Raw genomic sequence first — 20,557 nt, 5'->3', positions numbered from 1 at the left:
CGAGGTTCAGTTTGCAATTAGCGCATTGCATCGGAATGGGAGGTGTGCCGAGGAAATTTTCAGCGGGAATAACTCAAGTTCGAGTTTTGACCTAAGTCAAACTAGTTTAAGTTTGACCAAATTTGTAGAAATAATTCGAACATTTTTTTGCTGTAACAAACAAGGATCTGTTGCATATGTTTGTCATTTTGCTACATCAATACATTTGATATGTTTGCATTCTTTTTTCACAGACTTTTGTTGTCTCCGCGAAAAAAAAATTGCAAATAGATTTTTTTCGAGAACTTGCAGGAGCATATATTTTTTCGAGATCTGCGAATCTTTAATTAAGTGAAAAAAGAGAGTTGTTGTTACAAGGGTACAAAGGTGTCAGAAGCCTAGAACCCAAACACCACCACACAAACACCCAGCAGTCTCTTTGGATTCTACCTATACCTCTATGTCTCCTGTCATTCTCCCGTAACGCGCGAGCTCAGGGCCGAAGCAATGCATGACGAAGACGCGAGCATTATGCTCCAACCAAACTGCTCGCAAATAGATATTGGATGCACCGAGAAAAAATGCTACATGTGAAACTTTTTTGCAATGATGTGATGCACAAAAGTGGCTCACTTAAAGGATGAGACACATAAACTTCGCTCACTTAAAAGATGGGGCGGGTCGGGAAGCCAGGCGATTCTAGTGCGTGTCCTATAAACTTTTTTTATAATTGTTGCTTGCCCTATAAATAAACTTCTCAAAGGAATTTTTTTGAAATCATAATATATTAAGTCTGCAAGCCGCCTCATTAAAAATCTTACAGTCTCCTTCGGAACCCTGGTAAGGAAAGAGTGCGTCTAAAACTTGCCGCTTCCAAATCACATAACAGTTATATCAGCTAGTAGCTTGCTCAAAATACAGTAGGGGGTTCATCGAACCCAGTTACAGGAATTTTTGAATCATAGCAAAACCTAGCAAGATTATGAGCAACTTCATTTGACTCCCTAGGCAGTGCCTAAACTCGACTTTCCCTAAGATTGCGATAGAATAAATACAGTCGGCGTAGATCGATGCCGCCGAGCTCCACCACATCTCCTCGCCATTGTATGCATCAATAACATGGACTGCATCAAATTCAGCTTCGACCCTATTGCAGCCCAAACTCACAGCAAGCTCCAGGCCATTACGCATAGCTATCTCTTCTGCGGTTGCCGCCGATTCGACGTGTTCTAGGAAGGCGCATGTTCCTGCCAGCCCTTATCATCTCTAATCACCGCCGCCGTTGCACCTGCACGCACTAAGTTTGTGACAAAGGTTGCATCCACTTTGCGCCACTCGGAGCTTCACCATGAGAAAATAATCTGATAAAATTTGTTGTTAGTCCCAGAATAGATGTGGCCCTATACTTAACTCGTGGCACCGGTTCATCATGGGTTCGTCGTCTTCTAATCCACCAAATGTACCAACATGCTACCGCAATAAGTTCACGGACATTAAGTTGGGGTAATCTTGCCATAGATTGTCCAGGGTGCCACAGTAAAATCTATAGAATCGATGATCCCAATCTATCTTCTGGTAAAACATCATTGGTCACCTTGTTGGAGATATGCCCAAGAGGCAATAATAAAATGGTTATTATAATATATCTTTGTGTTTATGATAATGTTTACGTACCATGCTATAATTGTATTAACCAAAACATTGATACATGTGTGTTATGTGAACAACAAAGAGTCCCTAGTAAGCCTCTTGTATAACTAGCTTGTTGATTAATAGATGATCATGGTTTCGTGATCATGAACATTGGATGTTATTAATAACAAGGTTATGTCATTATATGAATGATGTAATGGACACACCCAATTAAGCGTAGCATAAGATCACGTCATTAAGTTATTTGCTATAAGCTTTCGATACATAGTTACCTAGTCTTTTCGACCATGAGATCATGTAAATCACTTATACCGGAAAGGTACTTTTATTACATCAAACGCCACTGCGTAAATGGGTGGTTATAAAGATGGGATTAAGTATCCGGAAAGTATGAGTTGAAGCATATGGATCAACAGTGGGATTTGTCCATCCCGATGACGGATAGATATACTCTGGGCCCTCTCGGTGGAATGTCGTCTAATAGCTTGCAAGCATATGAATGGTTCATAAGAGACCACATACCACGGTACGAGTAAAGAGTACTTGTCATAAGACGAGGTTGAACGAGGTATAGAGATACCGATGATCAAACCTCGGACAAGTAAAATATCGCGTGACAAAGGGAATCGGTATCGTATGTAAATGGTTCAATCGATCACTAAAGTCATCGTTGAATATGTGGGAGCCATTATGGATCTCCAGATCCCGCTATTGGTTATTGGTCGGAGAGAAGTCTCAACCATGTCTACATAGTTCGCGAACCGTAGGGTGACACACTTAAGGTTTGATGTCGTTTAAGTAGATATGGAATATGGAATGGAGTTCGAAGTTTTGTTCGGAGTCTCGAATGGGATCCAGGACATCACGAGGAGTTCCGGAATGGTCCGGAGAATAAGATTCATATATAGGAAGTCATTTTCTAGGTTTGAAAATGATCCGGTATTTTCTCTAGAAGGTTCTAGAAGGTTCTAGAAGAGTCCGGAAGAAATCAGGATGGAAGGTGGAGTCCCAGTCCCAGAGGGACTCCACCCACCTTGGCCGACCAGCCTAAGGGAGGAGGAGTCCCAAGTGGACTCCTCCCCATGGTGGCCGGCCACCCCACCAAGGAAAGGGGGGAGTCCCACTCCCCCTAGGTTTGGTCATATGGAAGGTTTATGTTGGGGTCTTATTCGGAGACTTTTGACCTAATCCTTGGGGCTTCCACCTATATAAAGAGAGGAGGGGAGGGGCTGGCCGGCCACTCAAGCCTCCAACCTTGGCTGCCCCTCTTTGTGGCCGGAGCCCAAGGCACCCCTCTCCCCAAACCCTAGCACCCCTCCTCCACCTACAACTCCCGCATACGCTTAGGCGAATCCCTGCCAGAGTTCTCCATCGACACCGCCACCACGCCGTCGTGCTCCCGGGATTCCGAGGAGGATCTACTACTTCCGCTGCCCGCTGGAACGGGGAGAAGGACGTCGTCATCAACACCGAACGTGTGACCGAGTACGGAGGTGCTGCCCAATTGTGGCACCGTCAAGATCTTCTACGCGCTTTTGAAAGCGGCAAGTGATCGTCTACCGTAGCAACGAGAGCCTCCTCTTGTAGGCTTTGGAAATCTTCAAGGGTTAGTCTCGTTCATCCCATCGTTGCTCCCATCTTCTAGATTGCATCTTGGCTTGGATTGCGTTCTCCCGGTAGGAAATTTTTTGTTTTCTATGCTACGAATCTCATCAGTGGTATCAGAGCCGTGTCTATGCATAGATGGTTGCACGAGTAGAACACAATTATTTTGTGGGCGTTGATGCTTTGTTGTCTTTAGTTCGAGTACTTTGCATCTTTGTGGCATGGTGGGATGAAGCGGCTCGGGCTAACTTTACATGACCGTGTTCATGAGACTTGCTCCACGTTCGACATGCAACTTGTATTGCATAAGTGGCTTTGCGGGTGTCTGTCTCTCCCACCATAGTGAAGATTCAATTTACTCTTTCTATTGACAACACTAGTATCACCGTTGTGGTTCATGTTCGTAGGTAGATTAGATCTCACTCGAAAACCCTAAACCACGTAAAATATGCAAACCAAATTAGAGACGTCTAACTTGTTTTTGCAGGGTTTGGTGATGTGATATGGCCATAATATGATGATGAATATGTATGAGATGATCATTATTGTATTGTGGCAACCGGCAGGAGCCTTATGGTTGTCTTTAAATTTCATGTTGAGTAGTATTTCAAAGTAGTTGTAATAGTTGCTACATGAGGTGAACAACCATGAAGACGGCGCCATGGACCTTGACGCTACGTCGACGATGATGGAGATCATGCCCGTTGATGATGGAGATCATGTTCGTGCTTTGGAGATGAAGATCGAAGGCGCAAAGACTAAAGGGCCATATCATATCACATATGAATTGCATGTGATGTTAATCCTTTATGCATCTTATTTTGCTTAGAACGCGACGGTAGCATTATAAGATGATCTCTCACATTAAGATCAAGATAATAAAGTGTTCTCCCCTCGTATGCACCGTTGTAACAGTTCATCGTTTCGAAGCATCTCGTGATGATCGGATGTGATAGACTCAACGTTCACATACAACGGGTGTAAGCAATATTGCACACGCGGAATACTTGGGTTTGCTTGACGAGCCTAGCATGTACAGACATGGCCTCGGGACAACGGAAACCGAAAGGTTGAACACGAGTCATATGGATGATATGATCAATATGTTGATGTTCACCATTGAAACTACATCATCTCACGTGATGATCGGTTTTGGTGTAGTGGATTTGGATCGTGTACCACTTAACAACTATGAGGGATGTAGTATTAAGTGGGAGTTCATTAATAATTAGATTAAAACATGAACTAACTATCATAAACATAGTCTAAGTAGTATTTTGAATTAATTTTGTAGTATTGGCATCCGTTTTTCTACCATGCGCTAGTCTTGTTATTGAGATAGAAATACTGTTAAAATCTGACAAGAAACTTTACGGACTGGTACCGTATTGTTAAAGAATCAAGAAATGATTAAGTCCTATTGCAAACTTTTAGTAAACCTCACATTGTTGATTCAAAGAGCTATGGTTTCAATTAGTACCTAAAGTTATCTTGTCTCCGTAAAACTTGAAGTTCAAATCTGTTTGAAAAGTAAGGAGCTGAAATTTTAGTTTTCAGAAATAATCAAGGTATGAGATATATGTGATATCTAAGACCTTATTGCAAGATGATAGAATATAATTTGGTGAGACTACATAAACTCATAAGTTTTATGGGAATGTATGAAGGTTGAAGACGCCAGGCGTCACAATCCTCCAACTATTGGGGCACTAACGATATTCGCATATCCATGAAGTGATCATCCTTAGTATGCACCGTTGCTAAGACTCGTCGTTTCGAAGCATCGCGTGATGATCGGGTGTGATAGATTCTACGTGTGCATACAACGGGTGCAAGCCAGATTTGCACATGCGAATACTAAGGTTAAAACTTTACGAGCCTAGCATGTACAGACATGGTCTCGGAAAGTCGTCATAATATGATGGATAAAATTATGAGTGAAATTGTTCATCATATTACAAAGTTACTAATAGTGAAATCTGGAACACTTGTCATATGATGATCAACTTCAAAGTAAGAACCTCAAGGTTATTGGTATTTGACCAACAAACCTAGAAGTTAATGATGTTGAAGTATTTTTCTGAATAATGAGGAAAGCTAAAAGAGAAACTACAAAAGATATTTTGGCAGAAAGAAAAGAAAAGACTAGAAAGTCCAGCTCAGGTGTATATAAATGATATACATGTTATGGTTGTATTCCTAGTTTGGTCACACAATGAAATTCTTGGGTATTTGTACCATATTGGTTGGTATGAAGTGTCATACAAAACAACGCAATACAAGAATACAATGGCCTAAGTGACTGATAAGGAATATGGTAATAATGCACGTCTGGAACATAATAAAGTGTTATTATGTTTGTCGTTGGCATTCTACCTAGCCCTTAGAATTTATAATAAAGAACTTAATAATTGTTATTTTGCTCTGGTCAAATAAAGACAATGAGTTGTTCAAATTATGACATTACTCCATATACGATGGATAAGTTATTATAAATCTTAATGGTGAATCACACATAATACTGACGCTAAAATGCCATAAGGAAAATGATTTGAATTCCACTTATTTGTGGAACCTCCATTTAGGTCATGTTAGAAAGGAACACATGAAGGAACTCCATGTAAATGGATTTTTGGAGTCATTTGATTTTTTGAATCATTTGGCGCTTGCAAATCTTTTCTAAAGAAAATGGCTAAAATACCGTTCATAGGCCAAGAGTTGAACGGGCAACTAACTTAGTGGAAAAATACATGATGATGTATGTGGTTCACTGGGCATAGTTGTGTGCGGGAGATTCTTCTACTTCATGAAAACTTCCAACAATGAATTGAGTATATATATGAGAATATATTCGATAAGGAAGAAGTTTGAAACATTTGAATAGATTCAAATAAATTTCAGCATGAAGTGGAAATCATCGTAATAGAAAAGTCAAATATCTATGATTGGATCATGGTGGAAATATTTGAATTACGAGTTTTAGCGAACATCTAAGAGAGTCATGAAATTGTTCTACAACTCACATTTCTTGGAGTATCATAATGATGATATAGTATCCGAGAGATGTATCCAAACCTTGTTGGATTAATGATGAGATAAAATATTATGACGCCATTATATTTTTGTGGATTATGCTTTAGTGACTACCGCTTTTACACTAAATAGAGCATCATCATGATCCGTAGAAATGACATCATACGAGTTATGACATGGGTATGAATCCTAATAGTCTTTTCTTAAATTTTGGTATGCATAGCATAAGTAAATAAGTTTACAACCAAAATCGGATGAATGTCTTTGTTGGTTATCCCAAAGAATTGATTGGGAATTCTTTCCACTATGAAGTAAAAGACAAAAGTGTTTGTTAATGTTACTTGCTTATTTCCAAGAAATTATTTTCTAGTGAAGTTTTGAGTGGGAGGACAATAGAACTTGATAAGGTTTATGAACCTAAGCATAATGATCAGAGTAGCGCAGAATCGGAAATTGGTTCCGTAAGCGGCCACGATGATCATGGCTCCCATGACTACAAAGTGTTTTAGCCATGGAGATCGAAGTACTTATTGAACCTTGTAGGTATGGTTTACCTTGTGATCAAATAAATGATTTGTGGACAAAGGATTGATTTTGAACAATGATAAACCAACTACATACAAAGAAGTTATGATGGGCCCTGACTCCGTTAAAATGGCTATACGCCATGAAATCCAAGATAGATGAATACTTTTTGAAAGTAAATGGATCTATAAAATTGATGGACTTGGATGAAATATTCTTGAAGAAGCTCGACTTGTCGAAAAATTGTTTACGACAAAGTTCAAAGAGTTGACTACAATAAGATTAGATCTTCCGTAGCAATGCTTATAGTCTATGTGGATTATTCTAGTAAACACTACATATTTCTTTTGTGAGATATGCTAGTAGGATGGCAAAATACATTACTTATCAGAAGTATGTATTAAAGGTGTATACAAGATACAACCAAGAGTTTTGCTGGTCCGTCGAATACTAGATAGGTATACAAACTTCAATTGGATGAAGTGAGTATCGCGGAGTTGGAATCTTCACCAGATGAAATAGTCAAAGAGTTTTTGATTTCATCAGAGACGATGAAGAGGCTTGCATTTGCAAGAAATTAAGTGGGAGCGCTGAGACATATTTATAATACTTTATGTATATGACATATAGTTGATTATAAATAATGTAATTATATACTTGATTATAAAAGGTTTCATTGAGAATTAACTTCAATGAAAGGATATGGACTGAAACAAATTTAGTGTCGAGATCTATGAAGATAGATTGAAACACATAATAAGTTTAAGTCAAAGTACATATAATGGATATTGAAGTAGTTCAATATAGAAATATTAAAGAAGGTGTTCTTTTCATGCGAAGGTTTTACAAGACTTGAGTGTATCTGACACTCAATGAGTAAAAACACATGAGTGATTTCAGATCACGAATAATATGTACAAAATCAGATGTCCTATGCTCTGAAAAGTTAGGATCATATACCAGAATGATTCATGTGATGATCATTGGACAAACAGTAAGAATATCCCTGTGTGCTTTAGAAGAACCAAGGATATATATATAGTTTTATATGGGGTAATGACAAATAAATCGCTGTAAGATGTTGCACCGATATTTGTTTGATCACATATAAAAATGAATTTCAAATCTCAAGTTAGACTAAGTGTTGTTTAAAAGGTAGCACAATGTCCTAGAAGTTGTCTATGCTAGATTTAGAAGAGTCCTAAATATTGTGACGGATTCTACAAAAGAAGACAGAGTATGTCATTGTTTTGACAATGACAAAGGATGTTAAGTCAAGAGGTTCTTTGAGAACTTGGTGTAGTTCCGACAGAGTCAGAACTTTGAAGATATATTGTGTGTGACAATATTAGTGACATATTTCAGACCGCGGAATTAAGGTTCCACCAGAAGACCAAACATATTTAATGCTGACTCATTTGAAAATGAGTGATGCGTTGAGATGAAAATGAATTACAAAATACATACGTTTCTGAGTGTGTCAGATCCGTTGACTAAAACCTCTCCCGTGATCAAAACATGATAAAGCACCGGAAGGCCAAGGTGTTATATTTTTACAAATGTAAACTAGATTATTGACTCTAGTGCAAGTGGGAGACTGTTGGAGATATGCCCAAGAGGCAATAATAAAATGGTTATTATAATATATCTTTGTGTTTATGATAATGTTTACATACCATGCTATAATTGTATTAACCGAAACATTGATACATGTGTGTTATGTGAACAACAAAGAGTCCCTAGTAAGCCTCTCGTATAACTAGCTTGTTGATTAATAGATGATCATGGTTTCGTGATCATGAACATTGGATGTTATTAATAACAAGGTTATGTCATTATATGAATGATGTAATGGACACACCCAATTAAGCGTAGCATAAGATCACGTCATTAAGTTATTTGCTATAAGCTTTCAATACATAGTTACCTAGTCATTTCGACCATGAGATCATGTAAATCACATATACCGAAAAGGTACTTTGATTACATCAAACGCCACTGCGTAAATGGGTGGTTATAAAGATGGGATTAAGTATCCGGAAAGTATGAGTTGAGACATATGGATCAACAGTGGGATTTGTCCATCCCGATGATGGATAGATATACTTTGGGCCCTCTCGGTGGAATGTCGTCTAATAGCTTGCAAGCATATGAATGGTTCATAAGAGACCACATACCACGGTACGAGTAAAGAGTACTTGTCATGAGACGAGGTTGAACGAGGTATAGAGATACCGATGATCAAACCTCGGACAAGTAAAATATCGCGTGACAAAGGGAATCGGTATCGTATGTAAATGGTTCAATCGATCACTAAAGTCATCGTTGAATATGTGGGAGCCATTATGGATCTCCAGATCCCGCTATTGGTTATTGGTCGGAGAGAAGTCTCAACCATGTCTACATAGTTCGCGAACCATAGGGTGACACACTTAAGGTTTGATGTCGTTTAAGTAGATATGGAATATGGAATGGAGTTCGAAGTTTTGTTCGGAGTCTCAGATGGGATCCAGGACATCACGAGGAGTTCTGGAATGGTCCGGAGAATAAGATTCATATATAGGAAGTCATTTTCTAGGTTTGAAAATGATCCGGTATTTTCTCTAGAAGGTTCTAGAAGGTTCTAGAAGAGTCCGGAAGAAATCAGGATGGAAGGTGGAGTCACCACCTTGGCCGGCCAGCCTAAGGGAGGAGGAGTCCCAAGTGGACTCCTCCCCATGGTGGCCGGCCACCCCACCAAGGAAAGGGGGGAGTCCCACTCCCCCTAGGTTTGGTCATATGGAAGGTTTATGTTGGGGTCTTATTCGGAGACTTTTGACCTAATCCTTGGGGCTTCCACCTATATAAAGAGAGGAGGGGAGGGGCTGGCCGGCCACTCAAGCCTCCAACCTTGGCTGCCCCCCTTTGTGGCCGGCGCCCAAGGCACCCCTCTCCCCAAACCCTAGCACCCCTCCTCCACCTACAACTCCCGCGTACGCTTAGGCGAAGCCCTGCCGGAGTTCTCCATCGACACCGCCACCACGCCGTCGTGCTGCCAGGATTCCGATGAGTATCTACTACTTCCGCTGCCCGCTGGAACGGGGAGAAGGACGTCGTCATCAACACCGAACGTGTGACCGAGTAGGGAGGTGCTGCCCGATTGTGGCACCGTCAAGATCTTCTACGCGCTTTTGAAAGCGGCAAGTGATCGTCTACCGCAGCAACGAGAGCCTCCTCTTGTAGGCTTTGGAAATCTTCAAGGGTTAGTCTCGTTCATCCCCTCGTTGCTCCCATCTTCTAGATTGCATCTTGGCTTGGATTGCGTTCTCCCGGTAGGAAATTTTTTGTTTTCTATGCTACGAATCCCATCACACCTGCAGTAATTTTAGCTTAGACCAGACCTCCACAGCAGCCGGGCAGGTGAACAAGAGATGCTTCACATCCTCAGCTCCCTGGAAGTAAATCGGACATTGTCCTGATGTTCCCACGTGTCTATTAACCAAAATAGATTTCAGAGATAGCGAACCACATCAAAAAAATTGCACCTTACTAGGAACTTTCATCTTCCACAAATTCTTCCAAACAGGATTAGAGCTAGAAGGAGAACTTTGTCTTGTGTTGGGGCCTCTCCGTGATCCAAATTGATATTTCCACTCTACGTGATATGCAGAAAATCATCAAAGGCACCAACATTCAGAGGTATCTCAAGAATCCTATTAACATCCACTGGATTTAGAAGACTTCGGAGAAGTTGTTCGTCCCGTTGTTCAGTCACAGGATTTATAAGATCCTCTACCCGTGTATATATAGCCTCCCCTCGGCTAGATATAACCTTAGGATCAGTGCTTGATGGAATCCAGGGGTCACTCCATTTGTTTATATTTGCTCCATTACGAACTCTCCACACACAACCCAGCATGAATACTTTGCCAAGTAAACGACGCTCCCTTTTTCAATCCGACATGGGCGGAACTATGTGGGTACATGGGTGTACAGATGTACACCCATTAATTTTTGCAAAAGGCTTAGATTGCATATGTCTAGAGCATTGTAGACTAAATCAATGAGAAAATCTAAGTATAATACGATGTTTAGGGTGCTATGTACACCCATTGGCTGGATGCTGGCTCCGCCACTGCAATCTGGCATTGAGGATATCCCCATCTAGGTAATATTTAGCTCGCAATACTCGGCACAAAGCGAGTCAGGTGCATTCATCAATCTCAACTTCTCAAAGAAACTAACTACTCCGTAAAAGAGAACTTTAAGCATCTCATCTCAAAAAGAAAAGGAAAATGATTAGATCCCCCGGGGGACGAACGTCTCGCAGCCTCCTGCTTGTGCGTGCGACGCGTGTCGCTGGGCCCCACCTAACCGCGTCGTCTCCTACCTCCTGCTTTTCCCCTTTTTCGCCCCAAATCCTGATACACAACTCAATCGAGGTCGGCTCCGGCCTCTCGCTAGCCGCTGGCCAGCCCCACCTAGCCGGCCACCGCGCCCTCCCCGCCGACGGACACTGCGACTTCCCCGTCGACGGCACTGCACCTTCCCGCTGCGTCGAGCTTCTCGCCTCATCGCCGGCCCGCCTCCCCCGACCTCCTCCAGCAGTCTCCCCGCCCTCGCCAGCGGCAGCAGCCCCCTACCTTGTCCTCCTTCAGGCGCCCTACCGCGTCCTCGTCGGAGCCCAGCCAGAGCGTCCCCTGCGCGCGGCCGCGCTGCATCCTTGTCGGTGCCTGCGCCGATTCTCCCGTGTGCCGGTCGCCTCCACCGTCTCCGGCGCCGCCGGCTACGACGTGCCGCGGCCTTCGAGGCCCTCTGCGCCGCGTGTGGCTGCCGGCGTCTGCAGGCGATTCCGTGCTTCACGGGCGTCCTCCGGCGAGCCATCCCGCCGCAGGCCTGCACATATGCGAGCGCGTGGCTGCTACACAGGTCGTCGGCGTCTGCTACTTTTGGGCGGCAGTGGTTGCTACACATGCGGCGTTTTGCTACGCCGACGAATATTGGTACAAGCGGCACAAGCTGTTGCTGTAAACGCCGGTGGCGGTTGCTACCGAGCGCCGCCGTGCTGCAAGGAGGCCGTCGAGACCAACGGCGGTGCTACCACAAGGCGTAGATGAAGCTACAAGTCCAGGAGGCGACGCGAGGGATTGTGGTGCTGCTGGCGCGGGCGGTGGCGCTGTCGGAGCAAGCAGCGTTCGGGCGACGTCTGCAAGACGGACTAGACATCGACGGCATGCTGCAAGGTCGTGCGTTGCTGCCGGCGGAGGCCAGCGTTGCTACCTTTAAGGGCCAGGCGTCGACGTGCTACAGCCATGTTCGGTCAACGACGCTGCTATGTAGCCCATTTTTTGGGATGCTACTAGTGGCTGTCACTGGTGCTATCAGCCTAGGGCGTCGATGCTACAAGCGGTCGCCGCCGATGCTACCAGTGCCGCCTCCATCTCGCGCTCCTCTGCTTCGTTAGGAGTTTTGCTGCCTTAGGCCTGCGGCGTTGCTACCTGCGGAGGTCGTTTTTGCTATTTAAGGTGTCCGGCATTTGCTACCGGCGGAGGGTGGATTTTTGCTACCATAGGCATAGGGCGTTGCTACTAGCAGCTTGTGGCGGAACGGACGGAGTTGCTGCAACCTCGGACGGCGTTGCTGCCGGCTGCAGGCGATGTCTCCGTTGATGTCTTAGAGGATTTGCAGCATATGAATAAAAAAATTTGCTACAATTTATTTGCGGTTTTGCTACATCTTCATAATATGTTTGCTACGTGGTCTCCGGCGAGTTCTCCGGCGAGCCCAGCCTTTTTTATTTTTTTTCTAAATGAACCGTTTTTTGCTTCAGTCATTTGCTGCCGGAGGTATTTTTTTGCTACATACAAATCTAACCGTCAAAATGATTGATCCGACGGCTGGGGACCCGGGGGCTGGGGAATCAGATCCAGGGGTCGCCCAGCAGTATCCAAAAGAAAATAACTTTAAGCAAATCAGGGTACGAGACATAGTGGGCCGCACAACCCTGCTGATCTCCCCACTTGCCTACTGTACTACCCAGCTTTGGGCTTGGCCCGTCTCTGAGGCCCCCTTGGCCTTGCGCATTGCTGTCTTCACCTCAATTTCCTTCTTCTTCTTCTGGCCTAAAACAGAGAGAGGCGCGAGTAGCCGAGCAAGCCACCCGAACTCCTGTACGGCGCGCGCCGCCGGCTCCCCTCCGCAGCTCCCGACGGTGGAATCGTGGCCCGGTGCGAGCTTGCAGCATTACGGTTGCGGCCACCGGTCCCCACTCTTCAAATCCCCAATCCCGCCTCGGCAGTGCCGTGAGTTCTCTAATCTAGTCTTGTCATTTCCAGTTGCTAATTAGTAGAGTATAAGGGCCAGTTTGATTCAAAGGATTTCAGAAGCACATGAATAGGAAACGCAGGAATAGTATGTCATGACATGTGAAATCCTACAGAAATCAAAAACCAAGGAATTAGTTGTAGAAACAATGGTTCTGATCCAGCAACTAGCTGGGGGCCGGCGCTGTAGCAAAGCTGAAACTTAATTGCAAACCGGCCACTGAGACTCCTGGACAAGCCCACGGGGAGAAACCACCCACTGATGAACAAGAATCACAGGCAAACAACCTGAAATTACAGCCAAAACTTTCAGTACAGCTTCTAGAACTGACAGACTACACTTCCACCACCACCACTACCATCTTGCGTGGCCGCTTCTTTCTGCAAAATCTCCCGAGAATTCAACCAATACCCAACCATTTTAACAAGGCAAAAAGGATCTTGCACTTTTTTATTCTCAAAACACTAATCATTTCTAGATCTCCATTATGGTCCAGATGACAGTAGCACCTACAATCATCAGCTTTTTTTTCTTTTGAATGGTCAAATGATCAGTGGTGAATAATTGTTTGTGTTTGCCACCTTGTGTAGCGACAGATTTAGAGGCTCCGAGCGGCCGTGAAAAATGAAGAAGACCATGGACTTGAAATCGTTGTGGGACAGAGCTTCGAAGAAACAGAAGACGGCGTCCACCTCAACGCCAAAACCCTTACCGACTGAAGCTGGAAGCCAGCCTCGGAATCAAACCAATCCTTCTCCTTCCAGTACGCTCCAGGTGGTACCTGCACAGGCACAAAGACGCTCCCCAATGGCAGGGGCTGATGGATCCGGCGGTGACGAAGACGACGAGTCCATTGCTTCAAACAGTAACCAGCTGCGGGCCGAGGCTGCTCTAGATATGTCCCGTTTGACCCGTTCGCTCCAGTGCTTGAGGTTTGTTCTGCGACAGGGGCTGCCGGTCCACGGACATGACGAAAGTGAAGGCTCGCTTAACGCGGGAGATTTTATCGAGATGTTGAATTGGCTGGCAGAAGGCGTTGAAGAGGTTAAAAACCTGGGTCTAAAGGACGCTCCGATCAACCGTAAAATGGTAGACAAGAAGACACAGGATCAGCTCATCAACTCTTGCGCCAAAGAAACTAGCAGGCTTATCATGGAAGATCTCGGCGACGATTATTTCGCGGTGCTTGTCTACGAATCTCGTGATGTGGAACAGCAGGAGCAGCTGGCTGTTTGCCTGCGGTATGTTGGTTTAAAAGGAATGGTGGTTGAAAGGTTCCTTGGTATCGTTGGAGTTGAAGACACCACCTCTTTGACGGTTAAAACAACGATTGAGAACCTGCTCGTGGCGCACTCTTTGAAATTTTGTATGGTCCGTGGGCTGGGATACGATGGCGCTAGTTGCATGAAGAGTTATGCTAATGGTCTGAAGAAGCTGATCGTGGATGAGTCTCCTTCTGTCTATTACGTCCATTCCTTTGGCCATCAACTTGAGTCAAATATTGTTGCTCTTGCTAAGCACAATGTTCACTGTGGTTGGGTCTTTCAAGAGCTTGATAATTTGTTGGATGTTTTTGTGATGTGCTATGGAAAGATACGAATGCTTGGAGTAGCTGAAGCTAATGATATCATTGAAGCCTTTGAATTGGATGAGTCATTTGAATCTGAATATGGTTTTGATCATGAGAGCTTGGGAACGCCTTGTGATACCCGCCGTCAATCTCGCTATGAAACTGTGATGCATGTTATCTCTTTGTATCCTTCCATTTGGCGAACTCTCATTACGATTGGAGAGGAGCATAGCGGCATAGAATCAGTACGAGCTCAGATCATCTTCACATCATTCGAATCATTTGAGTTCGTTTTTATAGCACATTTGTTGCTAACCATATTTGAGTATACAGAGGACTTAGGCAGTGCTTTGCAAGAGAGGGAACACAATATCATTACTGCTATCGATCTTGTTTCTGTGACGAAGAAACGGTTGCAGTCGTTACGAGAAGATGTTGGATGGGACAGTTTTCTTCAAAAGGTCACTTATTTCTGTCTGGAACACGATGTCGGAGTTGTGGACATGGATGGTTTGTATGAGCCGGTTGGAAGATCTCCAGGGTTTTACGAAGAAGCCACGAATCTCCATTACTACCATGTTGGTATGTTTTTGGATGTCATTGATAGTCAAATTCGAGAACTGAATGACATGTTTGATGAGGTAAACACGGAGTTACTTATTTGCATGGCATCATTCAACCCTGCTGACTCGTATGCTGCTCGTGATGTGGACAAGTTGGTTAAGCTTGCACACTTTTATCCGGAAGATTTCTCAACATTTGAACTGGGGTGTCTTCCCTTCCAACTTGAAACATTTTTTGATGCTATGCGTAAAGATGAAAGGTTTAGAGAAGTGAAAACACTTGCCGAACTTACTATCAAGCTTGTCGAAACAAGGATGGACCGTGTTTTTTATATTGTGTACAGGCTCCTCAAACTGGTGCTAATCCTTCCTGTAGCAACTGCAAGTGTTGAGAGGAACCTTTCTTCAGTGAATTATGTGAACAACAAGGCAACAAATAAGTTGTCGGATCAGTGCGCGAATGATTGCATGGTTACATGTCTTGAGCGAGAAATCTTTGCGCAAGTGAAGGATGAGGCCATCATATCTCGTTTCCAAGCTATGAATACTACCTTGTAATTTTATCTACTACTTTGTAAGTTCTCTGTATTAGTTGAACGCATAAGCCGTGAATCTTCATGTTAACTGTCGAGTGGTCTGTGAACCTTTATATTATCCCGAGCCTTGCCGTCTAAATTAATTATCATCGAGCCAGTTTGTGAATCTTTTAGTGTCAATAAGCTGTCAGCTTTCATGTATATATACCAATTTGATGAAGAACACGTTAAGAAATGTAAAGAACGGAGTATGTTATAACCTATATGCTCTGTTCTTGACAGCGCCTCAACTAATCATTTTAGCAGCAACATAGTGTAAGGCGGGTGATCTCCCGAGCTATTTCCCTCATCAATTTCTTCCATAGATTTTTAAACATGGTTATAGGGGAATTTGTTTTTACATCCACAACTTGGTTGTACCCATATAGGCGGCTAGGTGCATACACGAGTACAATTACTTCTTAAATCACATGACAACTCCAGGAAGTACCAGGAAAAGAACGAGATGTGCAAACAAAACCAACCATTCAGATGTAAAAATGCAACAAACTCAGGATTGATGCTCATACATCAGCGGCATCGTGCAAAGTCATAAAGTACAAGTTGTGCAACTAAGCTGCATGTTCGATACTACTGACTTTCAAAATCACTGGATGGAGTATGGCAACAGGGTTTGGTCAGGTAAACCATCTCATAGAACCTCACACACACACAACCAAAACAGCTAAACCTTGTTCTATGTGTCCTGAGTGCTGCAAACCAACCACCCGGCAGCCATCCAACAAAATGAGGGACATGGCGCACAATTGGCTCTCACGAGCTTGGGCTTGCTGATGCCTGCCGCAACTTAGCTTGTAGGAGCATGCCCATTTCGTCTGCTATGCTTTTCTTCTTCGTCGCCATCTGCACATGAACAAGAGAATGTTCATCAGCTAAGGGAGAGTGTTGTACTGAATTCATGTTACATATGTTCCTTGCAGTTGAGAAATGCCCATCTTTTGATATCACGCAGACGAATTAGCACAACTATATAACACATCATATTGAGGGACTAGCTTATGCCTTACAAATAGTGATGACTAGCTAGTAATGGAAATGAGTAAAAAGAAATCAATTCATGTGGCTATCATCAGCAATATAAATGCACTTCTTTCCACCAGGCTATTGCACAGTTCAAGAATTGTTATTGATCAAAATATGCATAACTAATGTAAACTAGTAAACAATGGCATATTCATAACATGCTTAGCAGGCATTGGTATTCTTCCTACTGCAGCCAGGTGCGTTCTATGCTAATAATGGTGCCCCCTATATGTCGCTCTTTGTATTCTACAACTTGAATTTGGGAAGCCCTAAACCTTGATTTTGATACTCATAACAAATCATTTTCTCAAAAATGTTAATAATATATTCAGCAGTTTAGGCACTAAATTATATCTTTCCATCAACTTGGCCAGTGACACGGTGCACAAGGTTAATCTGGTGGCGACACGGAATTAATTTTTACACAGAATGCTTTGGTGTGTCGACGCAAGTCATGACCTAAGCGTATAAGATAAATTCGACCAAACTATTAGGTCTGCATGCTACAGGGAGGATTAGCACCAGTTTGAGGAGCCTGTACACGATGGCTATATGACCTAAGAGCATCTCCAACAGGCGCGGCAAAACGCGTGAGCGGCAAAAAAACCGCCAGTTTGGCGCGCGCGGGCGCCCGCGCGAACCCCCAGCAGACGCGGGAAAAAGGCACGTGGTAAAAATTTTGCGCCGCGCCCGCGCTTTCGCGCTATCCCGCGCGGGAAAGTTGTCGCGTCGGCTGCCGCGCGCGCTATAAAGGCGAAGCGACGCGCGTACACCAACCGCTGAACTTTCCGCGTGTCTCCGCCTCCGTCTCTCTCTCTCCCTCTCTCCACAGCTCTACCTCCCGCGCCGACGCTCCGCCCTCGGCTCTGGCAAGATGCCTCCGCGCCGCCGCTCCGCCTCCGGCTACCGCGACGTCCGCGCGCGGCCGAGCGGCCGCTTCGACGCGGAGATCCGCTCCGGCGAGGAGCGTATCCGGCTCGGAACCTTCGACACCGCGCACGAGGCGGCGCGGGCAAAGCCGTCGCACGGCGCCTCGGCCGCCACCGCCGGCAAATGAACTTCGACGATGTTTGGACGCGCGAGCGGCGGAGATGCTCGCGCCGCCATCACCGGCCGTCACGACCGAGCAACGGCAGCGCGCCCGCGAGCTCGAGCAGCGCCTGCGCGTGGCGGAGCAGGACGAGCGCCTCCGCCTCGAGTGGGCGCGCGCGTTCCCGGAGGACGTCGCCGCCATGGAAGCATTCTACGCTCAGAAGAAGGAGCAGAAGGCGAAGGCGGCGGCGAAGAAGAAGGCCGACCGCGACAGGCGCCGCGCTGAGTCGGCGGCGAGGAAGGCGGGAGGGCAGAGAAGGCGGCGCGGAGGGCGAAGAGGGCGGAGGAGAAGAAGAGAGGCGCCGGACCATCGACGAACATGCCCACCTCGTCCTCCTTCGAGTGGACGACCACTCCAGTCTCCGACACGACTCCGACTAGCGGATCGTCGGACTACGAGTGGGAGGACTCCGAGTAGATTAGTTTAGTTTAAATAAAATGTCGGTGTTTGTCGAACTTTTAATATATTTCATAATTTTCAGTTAAATTTTCGTAATTTATTTGATTTGTTTGATCCGTTTCAAACGATATACGATTAAACTAGCCGTTCGCGTGGCCGCGCACGCTGTATTTTGGCGCATCCGACGGAGGTCCAATTTTACCGCCCGCGCACGCGCTGCAGTTTGACGCGTCCGGCGGGGCAAAGTTTGGCCAAGCACGCGGCAACCGTTTACAGCGCGTCAGAAGGGAGGTATAGCGCACCGAATTTTCGCGCGCCTGTTGGAGATGCTCTAAGCATGTGAATGGAAACCTTTCTCTTACAAATTTCATCATGAGACCTTTTCTACGTCCCTCAACTAAAAGTTACTCGGGCTCAAAATGCCTTTATAACTTCAGTATCTTGACTGCTTCTATTCAGTTAGAATTTTAACAAACATGAAGACTAAAGCAATTTATCCTCCAGTCCAGGTTGGCAAAAATGAGCATCGAGAAAAGCAGTGCAGTCTGTCAATATTACCTCAAGTAGTTCATCGAAATTGGACTTGAGCAAATTAATTTTCCTTTCACAGTATTCTTTTCCTTGAGTCATAGTTTTCTGCGCACAAGAAAAAATAATCATATGAAAGGCAACAGATGCAAACAAAAAATAGATACTCCGTACATCATTTCAGTGTGCATATGGTTTACTTAGGGTACTGCGTTGCTCACTAGGTTCTAAAAGAGACCAGAAAACATGAAATTTTATGAGTAACAGGACAAAGTTCTAAGCAATGCCTCATTCAACAAGCAGCTAACGGGCCAAAAATCACAGGCAGCCAGAGTTCATGATTAGCGCTTCTCGGTAAACAAAGGCTGAGCCAGACATGGAACAAGAACAGGCCAACCGGTTATTGCCTAATATCTGTGCAACAATGGAACTTTCATGGCATTGATGCTGTGCTGATCGTGTGTTGTTGACTGAATATCAAAATGTCACCGAAAACCAACCAATACGATATTTTTCTGTATAACCAAAGAAGCTCATGAGCCCAATGTATATCACCAGGTTGAGAGAGAGATTCACTGAGGTACTGAACAAACTAACACACTGTAAGCTATTGCAGAACCCAATCAGGTGTCTGGCAATTGCAAGTAGCAAGGTACCTCGATGAAGTAGCCCGTGCCGACATCGACGAGGACCTTCTCGGCATCGTCAAGCATGCCGGGGACGTAGAGGGACGCCGTGAGCGGCACAAGCAGTTTCTTCCCTGCAGACGCGGAATCAGAAACGAAAGCGTTAACCAAAGGGTAACCCCGTGGAAAGAACGCGCAGGTGCGGAGAAGAAGAGAGGGTTAGGGTTGGGTGAGGCGTGCCGTGAGGGCGGAGGGAGAGCTCGTGGAGGGCGGCGGTGGCGTTCTCGAGGCGGGTGGCGGCGGTGCGGATCTTGGTGAGGCTGTCCTGGAGGAGATTGACCTCCAGATCGGTCTGCTCCTTGAGCGCCTTGAGCTGCTCCACGCTGAGCTTGTCGACTTCGATGCGCGCGGGGCTCGCCATGGTTAGTTTCTGGCCGCCGCCGGCGGGGAGATGGGAAGGGGAGAGGGGAGGAGAGGCGGCGGCGGTGGACTGACTGGTGGGCAGGGAGGGGGAAGGGAAGAGCCCAGGCCGCGAGAGCGATCAATAAGCAAAATCAGGGCCAGGACTTATAGTAACGTATAAATAAAAATGGTTACTCAAAGAAATCAAATTGGCCCCTATAGCTCAGTGGTAGAGCGTCAGTCTTGTAAACTGAAGGTCTGTAGTTCGATCCTGCATGGGGGCAATTTAACTGAAGGTTACTTTTTGGAGAAATATTTTGCAGGGGTGAACGGGAGTAATTTGTTTTTGTTATGAAATATTTTGCAGGGGTAAAGGTGTAAACGGATAAGATTTTACTCTGTACTACTCCATCTATCCCGTTAAACTTGTCCAAATTTAGATGTATCCATACACTAAATATTGTCTAGATACTAAATTTTAACAAATTTAAGACAATTTTCATGGGAAGAATATTATTTAGACAAAACTGGACCGAATTGTAGTCAAATAAATCTATTATTTTTTTGGTGAAATATTTTGCAGGGGTATACAGGAGTACTTTTTGTTATGGAATATTTTGTAAGGGGGGTGTAAACAGATCAGATTTACTCTTTACTAC

At 44.7% G+C, this 20,557-nt stretch overlaps 2 protein-coding genes and 1 non-coding gene across 4 annotated transcripts; 2 read left to right on the top strand and 1 right to left on the bottom strand.

Annotated features, from left to right (window-relative positions):
- The first annotated feature begins 12,826 nt into the window (after positions 1-12,826).
- LOC127301322 (uncharacterized) lies at positions 12,827-15,913 on the top strand. 2 transcript variants are annotated; one of them, XM_051331546.2, is made up of 2 exons: positions 12,827-13,076; positions 13,695-15,913. In XM_051331546.2, the coding sequence occupies exon 2, from the start codon at positions 13,723-13,725 to the stop codon at positions 15,787-15,789; it is 2,067 nt and encodes a 688-aa protein (XP_051187506.1). In that variant the 5' UTR covers positions 12,827-13,076; positions 13,695-13,722; the 3' UTR covers positions 15,790-15,913. The 2 variants fall into 2 exon arrangements, with proteins under 2 accessions (XP_051187506.1, XP_051187503.1); XM_051331543.2 differs by having other exon boundaries at positions 13,689-15,913.
- A 362-nt stretch (positions 15,914-16,275) lies between these two features.
- Positions 16,276-20,031, bottom strand: LOC127301316 (prefoldin subunit 5). Its single transcript, XM_051331531.2, has 4 exons — positions 19,737-20,031; positions 19,527-19,630; positions 18,901-18,978; positions 16,276-16,670 (listed from the first exon to the last, which is right to left on the bottom strand). The coding sequence occupies exons 1-4, from the start codon at positions 19,915-19,917 to the stop codon at positions 16,581-16,583; spliced, it is 453 nt and encodes a 150-aa protein (XP_051187491.1). The 5' UTR covers positions 19,918-20,031; the 3' UTR covers positions 16,276-16,580.
- A 79-nt stretch (positions 20,032-20,110) lies between these two features.
- Positions 20,111-20,182, top strand: TRNAT-UGU (transfer RNA threonine (anticodon UGU)). The gene has a single exon. It is a non-coding gene; the product is annotated as a tRNA-Thr (tRNA).
- The last annotated feature ends 375 nt before the right edge of the window (positions 20,183-20,557 follow it).

Source organism: Lolium perenne, chromosome 1 (assembly GCF_019359855.2).
Source record: "Lolium perenne isolate Kyuss_39 chromosome 1, Kyuss_2.0, whole genome shotgun sequence".
NCBI lineage: Eukaryota > Viridiplantae > Streptophyta > Magnoliopsida > Poales > Poaceae > Lolium > Lolium perenne.
This window is presented reverse-complemented; position numbering and strand designations above follow the sequence as displayed.

What these genes read in the sequence shown, in the direction of transcription:
- LOC127301316 (XM_051331531.2), bottom strand. Translation starts at nt 19,917, where the DNA reads ATGGCGAGCCCCGCGCGCATCGAAGTCGACAAGCTCAGCGTGGAGCAG. An exon ending in GCACGGGCTACTTCATCGAG is followed by an intron (nt 18,979 to 19,526) that starts GTACCTTGCTAC and finishes TCTTGTGCGCAG; the next exon opens with AAAACTATGACTCAAGGAAA. An exon ending in ATTTCGATGAACTACTTGAG is followed by an intron (nt 16,671 to 18,900) that starts GTAATATTGACA and finishes GTTCATGTGCAG; the next exon opens with ATGGCGACGAAGAAGAAAAG.
- LOC127301322 (XM_051331546.2), top strand. Translation starts at nt 13,723, where the DNA reads ATGAAGAAGACCATGGACTTGAAATCGTTGTGGGACAGAGCTTCGAAG.